General features: G+C 46.9%; 1 protein-coding gene across 4 annotated transcripts in view; it reads right to left on the bottom strand.

Annotated features, from left to right (window-relative positions):
• The window catches only part of LOC123029243 (amyloid beta precursor protein), a 145,731-nt gene extending 140,076 nt beyond the window's left edge, over positions 1 to 5,655 (bottom strand). For 2 of the 4 annotated variants that reach the window (XM_044441927.1, XM_044441929.1), the window contains exon 1: positions 5,496 to 5,655. In XM_044441927.1, coding sequence (XP_044297862.1) covers positions 5,496 to 5,561 — 66 coding nt within the window. In that variant the 5' untranslated portion in view covers positions 5,562 to 5,655. The remainder of the gene's footprint in view (positions 1 to 5,495) is intronic. The other 2 variants (XM_044441926.1, XM_044441928.1) reach the window with 1 other exon arrangement.
• Positions 5,656 to 12,432: the final 6,777 nt, after the last annotated feature.

Genomic DNA, 12,432 nt, shown 5'->3' with positions numbered 1-12,432 from the left:
TCATAATTTTGCTTCATAAAATGAGCTGGCTCATCAAGAGGTTCACAAAGACAATTTAATTATGCCTAATTGTGTTAACAATAAAATCTGACAATTTGTAGCAGCGGACATGGAGCAGAGGGGCAGGGGAGGTAAGCAGAATAGAGAATCTATTCAAGCCTGTCACAGACGGCTTTGCAACTATGGACATTATTTCGTCATTACAACATAAACCTAACGGATATCTTATTATTCAGAATAAGGTCAAATTATGTCAATACAGTAGGGTGGTTTTGTTTCATAAAACTACTGTTTAAGCATGTAGAAGCTACAGATATGTTGCCATGTATATCCATCTCTTAAACAAAATATTCCTTCCTAGGATGCCAGAAGTCAGTTGTATTTTTCTCCACGATACAATAAGCCAAGCTTCTCAGCCTGATGCCCTCCAGATGGGCTGGACAACTCCTATCACCCGTCCAGAAAGAAGGGTAATTCTATAAGTTCTTAGGGAATTAAATAAGCCAATTCACTTTCCCAATTCATTTTCCATTTTCCTTTTTTGGAAGACAAATGACATACTTTGTTTCCCAGTAACTACTGAGCTAGTTCAGCCTTCAGTGGTCTGTTTTGGAAGGGCTACCACTTTGAGATACTTATTTTCTATTTGCAGTTTTGCAAGCCTCTGGCTTTCCATAAACCTTCCCTCACATTCCTCAGCAGCTTGATCTGTTAGCACAGGAAAATGATTAGAGAGAGTTATGTTTTCTTTGTTTGAATTCTTATGACAAAATGAGATAACAATATTATTCTGTGTTAGTTTTAACCAGGGCACATTGTGATTTAAAGCCTAGCCCAGATTTTTAATATCAGAGATCAGCTCCTACACTTATGAGGTAAGCTTGTAAACAGCTGCTCAGCTGGGACAAGTCTGAACTGAAACCTAGGCAGCCTGGCAGGTCCATGATATGCGAGTTAGCTCATTTTCCCTTGGGAGGCCAGGAAAATAACATAAGTATGAATGGACAGCAGGCTAGTAAAACTTTTTTTTAACAAACTAGTAACTTCTGTGGATATAATTACTGGTGTAGGAACCCCGTGTTGGTGCACTCCAACTCCCATCAGCCATAGCCACTTGCAATGGTCAGGGAATGATAGACACTGGAACCCAACACTATTTCGATAGCCACAGATTCCCCACACCTGGATTATTTGAAATGCTCAAGGGAAAGGGGCAAGTTCATGGAAGAAGGACCACAGCTTTAACACCAGCGATGACGACTATACAGGATTTCCTATGCCCTGATGCCAGGTGCTTGAGAACACCAGTAGCCGGGAAGTAAGAGCAGAGTAGAGCTATTGGCTTGGTAGGCTGCTTTCCTGATACATTTATTTGGCTTCTGCAAAAAACAAACAAACATGCTGGACCAGCTGAGCCTTCAGTCTCATCCATCCAGCTCATTCTCACATTCAAGATCAGCTTTCTTGATGTTTAGGACTAGAACTTACATCAACTCCAGCCAATATGCCCAAGTGTTGGTGGGGGTTATGGCCGAAAACATCTGGAAAGCACCATGTTGGTGGGAAAGGCTGGTATAGACCAAATAAGACATAATGCAAAGCATCTAAGGAGTGCCATCCAACATATGTTTAAACAGAAAAAAGTCCTATAACTCCAGCATTACCCAGCATGCACTGGAGCATACATGCAGCGATGGTTATGCAAAAGCTCATTGACTTTACAAAAATTATTCCCATCACAGATGCTCTTATTTTTAATAAGGTGCACAAGAAAGAGATTTGGATCATGTATCACAGTGTGGAAGGGGGAAGGTAACTTGTGTCAGGGAAGTGCTTATCTTGAGCTCTTAAAATTACCTTCCTCAAAGTGATTTAGAGCACAATCCTATGCATGTTTAGACAGAAAAGTTTTCTACAACTCACAGCATGTCCCAGCTAGCATGGAGAGCTGTGGAGATTTTTTGTTTTAAACATGTATGTTAAGTCAAACGTTTTGTTTTCAGCCCGTGTCTACTACCCAGTTGCAATATGATAATAGAGGTCTATGTTATATAGCAGCTGTAAAACCTAATACTTTGAATACTCAAAACATATTACAAAAATGGCAAAAATTGTAATGGTAAAATGATATCTGATTTACAAGCCATGTGGCACTATAATGGTTAGGAATCTGCTTTCTATGGAGTCACACCCTTGCTTCATCTAGGTCACGATTGTCAACAATGACAGCAGCAGCTGTCTAAGGTTTCAGGCAGAAATTTTTCTAGCCCAGCCTGGAAAAACTAGCCAATGAATCTGGAACCTTCCACTGCAAAGCATGTGTTCTAGCACTGAGTTACTGCCCCTTCCCTTAAAGTGTTGGACTTGGACTGGGTAACTCAGGTCCAAATCCCCACTCAGTCATGAAGCTCCAGGGCTAATCCTGGGATAGTCATCCTCTCGCCCTAACCTATTTTATAGGACTGCTGTGAGAGAGTGCCAGCAGCTGGGAGTGTCCTTATCTGTTTCAAACAACAGACAGTCTTTTGCAAAAATGCTCCTTGTTTCCCATTTACAGCTAACAAACTATAGCCACAAGAAGGTGAGTCTCTGTGCATGAACAAAATGATTTGAAGAACCGCATCTAGAAACTCCTTCTGAGAACCCTCTTTTCAGTAACCCTGGGCCCCACGCTTCTGGGTGTGTCCCCTGGCTCCCTGCTGCGTAGCCCTTCTAGCCTCCTAGCCTGGCTCCACATCATGGGGGCAGGGACTGGACTGGGCTTGTCTTCCTCTTCTCCTTGTCCCCTCCCTTCACTGCCAAACCTTGTTTGTACCCATGCCCTGCCTGAATACCTGGGGCCGGTGGCCTTGAGATACTCCCCCCTCCCCCTGCCAATTCCATTTCCGCCTTCCCCACTTCCCAGCCCTCACAGTTTTCATCTGTATAGTCAGTGCAACCCTGACCCTGGAAAGTGTTCCCCAAATAACTGCCTCTTTCATTCCTGTGTGTGTGTGAGAGAGAGGGGGGGGTGGGCGGGCAGGGGGAGAATAAGCATTCCACTGTGACCTCAATGGAGGAAAAGCAGGGTACAAGCATAAGAATTAAATTAGAGGAAGAAATTAGATCTGACTCAGTGAGGACTCACTGGGCAGGTTTGGGCAAATCATTTTCAACAATGGCTCAGGTTGTCATGTCAAAGGATTCCACTACTGGCAATTACACACAAATTATCCTGGCTTACAATGAGTTTCAGAAGATGACAGAAGATATTTCTAGCTTAAACATGACACAAGGGGCTACAATTCCACTACTAAAAAAGGCGATCATTGGATTTTTTCTGAGTTGCTTTTTTCGCAGACTTCATTTTGTCTAGTTTTCCCACCCACATCATACTAGCAGTCTTTGTGCAGCTCTATCCTATCCATGGCAATGATAAACGAAGTCATTTACTTCTCTCAGAATTACTCTCAAGCATATAAGGTGATCACAGCCTAAGGCTGCAATCCTGAACCGATGTTCCTTGCGTTGGAATAATTGCACTAAACAGAGAAGTGCTCAACTTGAAATCAAGGTTGGCAAAGCAAAGACCAAAAAGAACACCTCTCTCCCTGCAAAAAAAAAGCCACTGTGTTTTTCCAGGTCCTGCTTGATCAGAAGTGTTCCACCCGCCTCCTTCCACACAGGCACATCTGCAGATTCACTTGTTAATGAGTGATAAATTGCCTTCTATTCCTTTCAACTCTCGTAGAGTCCGTCAAGGAGGTGTGGCACATTTCGAGCTCTTCTGCCATTCCCCAGCCCCTCTTAATAAACAGGAATGGCCGGATGCTGGGACAAACCCCCAGTCCTGTGTGGCAGAGCCCCACTGTTGCCTTCGGGATGCTGATGTTTGAACACAAACACATTCTCCCTGAAATCAGGCAGACGCAGCCGGAGCAAAAGGAAAGCATCTTCAAAGCACCCAGCTGATGGAAAGGAAGCCGAGGAGGGTCTCTGGCGCCCACCGCTCAGCCTGGTCCTTCCACCTCTTCCCTGTGCACGGGCATTGGTTGCCTACACGGCAGTCGCTGCCTGATGGCGAGTTCCATGAATGGAACGGAGAGTTGTTTAAAACACCTAGCGGTGGGAGGCTTTCTCCGGGCTGCAGCTTTCATTACGGCGTTGCCTTGCTGCACTGCAGAGGCGCCATCTTCTCGCTCTGAATCTTCAGTCCAATCCCATGGCCGTCCATCTGGCCCCTAAGCACCCAGTCTAAAGGAAAGCCCCTTCGTACGCGGGGCAACCGATACACCCAGAGGAGGAGGAGATCCCCGCCTGCAAGATGTCTGTGGGTGAGAGGACGTTCCTCCACCCCACTCTAGAGACTACCTATTGTATTGCTAGTCCTCCTGCGCTGTTCCTCCTCTCCGCACTCCACACAAGCAAAGTATGCAAGCCAGCCTCGCATGGGCAAGACGATCTCATGAGGGAGGGAAGCAGAGACCGCCCCCGCCCAACACAGCAGAGCCTCTTTCTCGCCCTCCAAGAAACCGACGCCTGTGAGGGTCGAGCAGACAGCTCCCTTTGGGGGATGGGAGATGCAAGCTCCAGCTTTCCTTTCAAGAAAGCAGAGGGGGCTCGACGGGGCGGGAGGGGGATGGTTCCGCAGGAGCCGCAGCGCACGGAGCTCCACGGTTCAAGTGACCGGAGCCAGAGGCACCTGATCCAAGAACTTACTCCCCTCCCTCCTCCTCCTAGCCGGTTAGGGGGATCGCTGGGCGGGCGATCCGCCGGCGAGCGCCTCCTTGCTTGTTTTCCGCACCGGAGTGCGGAGGAGGACCCGGGCGAAGCAACATGCACGCCCTTCGCGACGGCAGGATCGGGCCTCTCTGCTCCTGTCCCAGCCCCTCCGGTGGGTCTCCCCGCCGCCCCTCGGCTTCCACCCCCAGATCGCTCCCGCCGCGGACAACACCGACCAGGCAACAAAAGCCGCCCGGAGGCGGAGACGTACGTCGCCCGCAACAGCTAAACACAGACCGCGCTGATCGCGCCAAGTTGGCGCACCTCAAGGCAGGAAGGATGGATGGCTGGGAGAAGGAAGGAAAGGGCGGCATCGGCCGCTCGCCCCCGCTCCCTCGCTCCCTCCCTCCCACGCCGGAGCCTGTCCGCTTCCGAAAGGCAACCTAGGAAAGCTTCTCATCCCCGCCCCGACCCCGCAAAGCCGGAGCTCGCCCGCCTCCAAGGCGCCCCCGCGACAGGAGCGCAGGATGCAGGCTCCGCAAGCAGCCCGAAGTCGGACGCTCGTCCCACCCCATCCATCCGCCCACCCCTCCAGAAAGGTCCCATTGTTCGGGCAGAGCGTCGGTTTCCGACGAGGCGCGGACCCGAGCGAGACGCCCCACACTCCAGGGCTGCCAGCGCAGGCCCCTTTCCATCCCCGTGCCCCAGCTGCCGCGGATGGCCGAGCGTCCACCCCCGGGCAGCTCGGCGAACAAAGACCCTCTCGGGGTAGCGATCGGGACTCTCTCGCTTACCTCTAAAGCCGCGGCCGTCCAGGAGGCCACCAGCACCAACAGCGGGCAAGCTAAATGCGGTAGCATCGCGCTCGGCCGGCAGCGAGGGCTCCAGAGTCCGCCTGTAATAATCCGCCCGGCTGCTTGGCGAAGCGTCCCCGCCTCTGCGCTGCTGCTGGGGAATGCAACTGAGCTGCAGGCGGCGGCGGCGGCGGCACCAGCCGAGCTCCGGGGAGGAGAAGGCGAGTCAGCTGATAGCCCAGCCCACCCAGACCAGCGGCGGCAACAGCGGCTGGCCGGCCTCTGCAGGGACCCCTAGCGAGTGCCCCGCGCAACTGCAGCCTCCCCCCGAAGGCGCCTGCATAATAGAAGCGGAGCCCGGCGAAGGGGGCGGGGGTGCTTCGGCGAGCAGGCGGCGGCTGTCTGAGGGCTGTCTGCTCGGGCCGTCCCTCTTGCACTTCCACAGGGGACGGGCATCCCCCCCCCCTGCAGAATGCGCCTTTGGACTGAGCCAGCCCTACCTGGCGGCTGTTCCTTGCCCTGCGCAAAGATCAAACCAGGTAGCGTCTTTGGCTGGGGAAATTCTCACCGCAAGCATAGGAATGAGCGTTTTATCGGTAAGATGCACAGAGAGGGAGAACAACCTTGCCAAAAAAAGGAGAGAAGTGCATCTAAAAGGGCAAAGTGTTCTCTTTTCGGGAGGCCCCGCAAGAACTATGAAAGGGCCCCCCTCCACGTGCACACAACACAGATTTAGACTACCTATACCACGAAGCAGGCTTGTGTGTTTGACAGGCCTGTCAAAACACACAGACTTTTCTCTAGGACTCTTCATCAGGCCTAAAAGATTTGGGAAGCCCTAAAGTTGGCAGAGCATTAAAGATAACCTTCCTCATCCCTTTTTCGATCTTTTTGTAAAAGGATGCAGATTTCTCATCTGCAGATCATCTCCTCTGTATTTTCTTTTGATCTGTTTGGAATTCTTGCATTCCCCACGGAATCCAGGACTGTTACGGTTTTAAAAACTCCCCGACCTGTTCCCCAAATGCCAGCCCACAAAGAAAGAAAGGAAAAAGATGAAGGACATTGCAATTTGAGAGACTTTGACAGATATAGGTTTGGAGACTGGAGGGTGTTTTACTGAAACATCTGTGTTGTTGTGGCATCATTTCTGGGGGGAGCACTAAAGTTCGTACCATTACAATAATTATTTCTGCCATATCACAATCTTCTAAGCTGTGCATGTGTGCACTGCATTTTCTGATTGTGATGCAGTCAGAGGGTGGGGGGTGGGAAGCCTGCAGAGGCCATTACTGCAGTGAATGCAGTTTGCATTAAGATGGTATGCCTTGTAGAAAGGTGGAGAATAACCAAGCGTGGTTTCCGTTGCTTATTCCCCCCTTTTTATTTTGCAAGGTTAGCCTTGTTCAGGAATCTGTGCCAGTCTATGTATGCCTAGGTGCTTGCCAGTGTCAGATTTAGATGAAGAAATGGCTTTGAACTTCTAGAGCAGCATTTTGAGGTGCAGATGTTCCTAATTGACTCTTTCATTTGCTGTCTCTGAAGTACATATCCAAATGTAACTGAGAAAACCATTCTAACTCTGGTCATGGTTAGAATATTGCCAGTGTCATTAATTGCTCAAAAGGAGTATTAAAGCATGCCATCTAAGTACAGCATTCTCTCTTCTTAAAAAGGGGATTGAAGTAGTATGACAGAGTGGTTAGAGTATCAGACCAGAGCTAGAAAGAAGAGCAGGGCTCGAATCCCCACTCTGTTGTGAAGCTAAGGTGCCGAGATTCTGAAATGCAGACACTGGAAACTTGGCATGCATATGAGGAGCTCCCTTGGGCTGTGCTTTTTGGAATTATTTTGATTTTCAAATGCATTGATTTTAATTAATTAAAATGTATCTAATGCAGGTGAACCATGCAGTAACATCTTCAATCGCAAGGAGCAGACTTTCCTAACTAGCATGCAGCTTTGTGATGCGTAGTGTTTGAAACTATGGACGATTATTTGAGGGACAGAGTTACATATCTGCACATTGTCCTCAGCTGTGGGGCAATTTGAGGTGTGTCCATGAATAAGTCATGTGATTAACTTCCACTTCAGAGCCTGAGCCTAGACAACTATCATGTTCAGCCATGAAGAAAGTTACAATTTCATGCCAGATCCTCTAGTAATACCAGTAGAAGAGGAAGATTTTGCTTTACCTTTATTTTACAAATGTGTTTTGACAAAAGTGCTTACAATGAAAATTATAATATATTGATAGCAATCAATTTAAAAATAAAACATAATGGGTATTTTTTCTTCTTTACAGATCTATGGCTGTATTTACAAGTATTTTTTTAAACTTTATTTTATTTTTTTGCATTTCTGCCATTTTTATTTATTAAAGTCTTTTAAGGCTACTTTTCAGCAATAGTCTCAGAGTGATGTACGATAACATTTAAATATAAAAATGCATTGCTTAGTCCATTGCCTAGTCTGGTGCCTTCCCAGATGTGTTGAACTGAAGTTCCTATCCCCAGCCAACAGTCAATGGTCAAGAATTCTGGGGGTTATAGTTCAAAACATCTGGAGGCCACCTGGTTTGGAAAAGCAGGCTTATAGAATATAAATTCAGTTTAATATGGCTTACTCCACCTTCTTTTCATGACAATAACATTTGCAAATGACACATCCCAGATATGCAGACTGATCCTATGAATGTGTACTTGAAAGCAATCCTACCGGATTCAGCTGGGCTTACTTCCAAATGTTGAACAGAGAGCAGCAGTCTATTGAGGTATTTTAATTAGGACAAGCAAATTTGCCTTTTGATTTAACTCGTAATAACAGGGTAATCTGCAACATGTTCATGTTGTTCTAGGTACCACTGAATGCAGTGCAACTTATTTCTGAGTAACTGCCCAAAACTGTGACTCTGAAAAGATATCTGTTTTGCTGTCTGGTCTTTTTTGTCCAAGAGGCAAAGATGTCTTCATTTAAGTATCTTTCTCATATAAGCTGGTCTGTTGGGACAGGTGCTGTTCTTATTTTCTTGTACTTTAAATTGTGGTTTAATGTGTTTGTTGTATGGTTTTTAAACTTTTTTTCATTTTCAATTTTGTTCCTATTATTGTTAGTTTTCTTGAGCCCTATTTCCTTAGTGAAAAGGCCAGGTATAAATCAAATCTATAAATGCAGCAGACTCCCTGCCTGAGCTGATGGAGATTGTCTCAGGCATGAAACTGAGGGCTCCCAGGATGATGGTCCTGGGCAACCTCGATAGTCATACCAAGGCAGTCTTGTCAGGGGCAGCTCAGGATTTCATGGCCGCCATGACAACCATGGGGCTGTCTCAACATGTCACTGGCACAACCCATATAAAAGGTCACACGCTGGACCTGGTTTTCTCAACTGGGCAGGATGATGGGGATCTGAGAGTAGGGGTGGTGGTGGTTGCCATCAATCCAATTGTCATGGCCAGTTCACTTCCCCTTTAATCCCCTTTTCCCCTCTGGACCCATTAAGTTGGTCCACCCCTGGAGTCTATTGGACCCAGAAGTCTTCCAGTGGGCTCTGAGGAATTTTGCTGCTGGCATCATTGGCAGTCCTGTCAACACTCAGATCACCCAGTGGAATGAGGAGTTGACCCAGGCAGTTGACACGATCACTCCCATCTTGGCAAGCTTCCCAGTACACACCAGAGCTGCATACTGCAAGCTGCTACAGTTCAGGTGGAGGAAAACTCAGAATGAATCTGACCGAATGCAGCTTAGTGTCCACTATCAGGCTGATTCCATGATGGTGAGGGATGCAAAGGGGTCTTCCATGGCATCATCGAGTTGTTGTCCTGTAGAGACCTTCTAGGAAGTTTTACACTCTAGCCCAAGAGGCAATACCATGAGAGGCCTGCTGTGACAAGTTTGTGCAACACTTTGAGGTAAAGACACTCAGATTTGTCTCGAGTTGGACACCGCAGTTATCCCACTGTTATCAGCAGAAGCGTCCAGCGCATCATCTGGTCCAATCTTATTGGATGAGTTTCAGCTACTGCAGCCTGAGGACATGGTGCTGGGTTATGTCTGTGCCACAACTTGTTCACACAACCCCTGCCAATCTTGGCTAATTGAGAGATCGAAGTAGGAGACTCATCCCTGGATCCAGGAGGTTGTGGATGCCTCCTTGAGAGAGGGAGTGGTGCTTGCCCCCTTAAAGGTGGTGGTGGTTACACCACTCCTTAAAAAGCCACATCTGGATCCAGACAGTGTAAATAACCCATAGCCAATATTCCCTTCCTGGGCAAGGTACTCAAGAGAGCTATGTCTGGGCAACTCCAAGCGCTCTTGGAGGAAATAGATTATCTAGATCCACTTCAGTTGGGCTTTAGGCCTGGGTTTGGAATGGAAACTGCCATGGTTGCCCTGTGCAATGACCTATACTGGGAGAGAGACAGGGAGAGTGTGACCCTACTGATTCTCCTGGATCTCTCAGCAGCTTTCAATACCATTTACCATGGTATCTTTCTGGAAAGGGTGGCCAGATTGGGAGTTGAGGGCAGCATTTTGTTGTGGTTCCACTCCTACCTTGTTGACCATTTCCAGTTGGTGGAGCTGGGGGACTTTTGTCCTGTGCCGTGGCATTTGTGCCATAGAGTGTCACAGGACTCCATTCTGTCCCCATCTACCTGAAACCACTGAGTGGGGTCATCCAGAGGTATGGTCTGAAATGTTATCTGTATGCTGATGACACTCAGCTCTACCTCTCATTTTATCCAACCCAGGTGAGGTGGTAACTGTCCTGAACCAGTGCCTTGGCTCAGTAATTGACTGGATGAGGACCAATAAGCTGAAGCTCAATCCAGACAAGACGGAAGTTCAATTGGTGGGCAGTCCATCCAACTGGAATTTTTTCAACCAATCCTGGATGGGGTTGCACTCCTAAAGGATAAGTTTCATAGCTTGGGGGTGCTGCTGGACCCTGTGCTCTCACTTGTTTCTCAGGTGGCCTTGGTGGCCAGGAGCACCTTCTATCCACCTAGACTGATTTTCCAGCTATGTTTCTACTTAGAAGAGCAGAGCCTTGTTATCCATGCACCTGGTAACCTCTTGTCTGGATTACTGTAATGCAGTCTATGTGGGGCTGCCTTTAAAGACGGTCCAAGCACTTCAATTTATCCAAAACAGAGCAGCATGGTTACTAACAAGGAATGACCCTAGAAAATATATCATGCTGGTCCTTTGCCAATTGCATTGGGTGCCTGTCATTCCCTGGGCCCAATTCAGAGTGCTCATGCTAATATATAAAGCCTTAAATGGCTTGGAATTGGGATATCTGAAGGAACGCCTGTCTCCTTATATCCCTACCAGACCACTCAGGGTCATCAATGGAAGCCTTCTTTTGTGAACCCTCCTAAAATGGGGTGGGGGGATTGGAGAGGAAAACAGCCTTCTCTGCCATTGCACCTCATCTTTGGAATTCCCTTCTGAAGGAGGTATGACTGGCGCCAACTTTACTTTGCTTTGCTTTTGGCACCAAGTTAGGACTTTTGAAAAATTTAGTATCTGCTTTTAGATTATGATTATTGGTCTTGCTGCTGGTTTACTGTTTTATTGGTTTGTGGTTTTATTGATTATACTGTGTTTATCCTCTTGTTGTATTTATATTTTATTCTATCATGTTTTATGGTTTTAGTAATTATTGTCTTCTATTTTTATCTGTATTTTTCTATTTTTATCTGTATTATTGTTTATGATCACACTGTGAGCCGCCTAGAGAGCCTTCTGGCTATGGGGTGGCATACAAATGCAATAAGTAAATAAATGCCTTTGGCAATGGTGTGATTATAAATGTTGAATACTGATCATTAAAGTTTTCTGATCATACTTGCATTTTAATATGGCCAATGAAAGACCAGGGGGGACAATAGAAGGACAGGGGGAGAGAAAGGGAGGGGGAGAGAGAGAGATGGAACATAAGAGGAATAAAAAAAGAGAAAGAGAGGTTTTTCTTTTCTTTTTTAAAGTGCTTGCAAAAAGACAGATGGATGCAGTTAAAATGCTGCCAAAGCCAAGCTGCTACTGGCAAAAACAATGAGGCCGGGGAGGTTTTTGATTCATAGAGCAATATTATTCCCCAGTTCTGCCTGCTGGGCAAGACAGGATCACTCTAAACCTTCTTGTGCTATTGAAGCATGATGCTCTGTTTGCAGAAAAAAGAGCATGCCAGCATAATGATACTCTTAACCAGAGCAACTCCAGCAACACAAGGGAGAAAATTAGGGAGGGTTGTTCTGATGTTCTTCTGTACCATGCTGGGAGCTTACTAGAGCAGTTGGGACTTGGGCAGAGGAGATGGAGAGAAGAATAAGAATCCTGTGCGTGCTCAGGGGCTCTTTCCATCCTTAGCAGCAGTTATGATATTCCTACAAAAGAGGCGGCATAAGTGAAAATGCTGCAATTCAAAGGCAATGTGCACTCAGGAGCCAGACCATGAAAACAATGGAGGATTGCACACTGGAAGTAGCCCTAATGAACAATGGTGTGTGTAAGTGAGATTAGTGGGAAGTGATGAAGGCTTATGACTCCAACATCAGTGGAGTGGTGTATGCACCCTCAGTTATAGTCTGAACTTTAAGGAGCTATTCATGGTGCTGAATCCTATCCCCCAAATAGATTTGGCACCATAGATAGTCCTTTAAAATTCAAACTGAAACCCAGAGTGGATACACTGCCCAGGGACATTGGATCTTCTAAACACTGGAGACCAAAGGGGGGGGGGGGGACAGACGGACACATTTAGGGCTGAGATATATAGTAATCGTACAAAGAATAAGATTTGAACTCAGTATGTCTGAAGTCTTTGGAATAATGATTTGTTTAGATTGGTAGAAAATACTAAATCTTAAAACTAAAAAAAGAAAAAAGAAAAAATATGGATGAATAGCCATTTACTTCATTGCTCTGTT

Source organism: Varanus komodoensis, unplaced genomic scaffold (genome assembly GCF_004798865.1).
Source record: "Varanus komodoensis strain SLA01 unplaced genomic scaffold, ASM479886v1 scaffold4, whole genome shotgun sequence".
Lineage (NCBI taxonomy): Eukaryota > Metazoa > Chordata > Lepidosauria > Squamata > Varanidae > Varanus > Varanus komodoensis.
The sequence above is the reverse complement of the archived record's forward strand: the minus strand, read 5'-3'. Positions and strand labels throughout refer to the sequence as shown.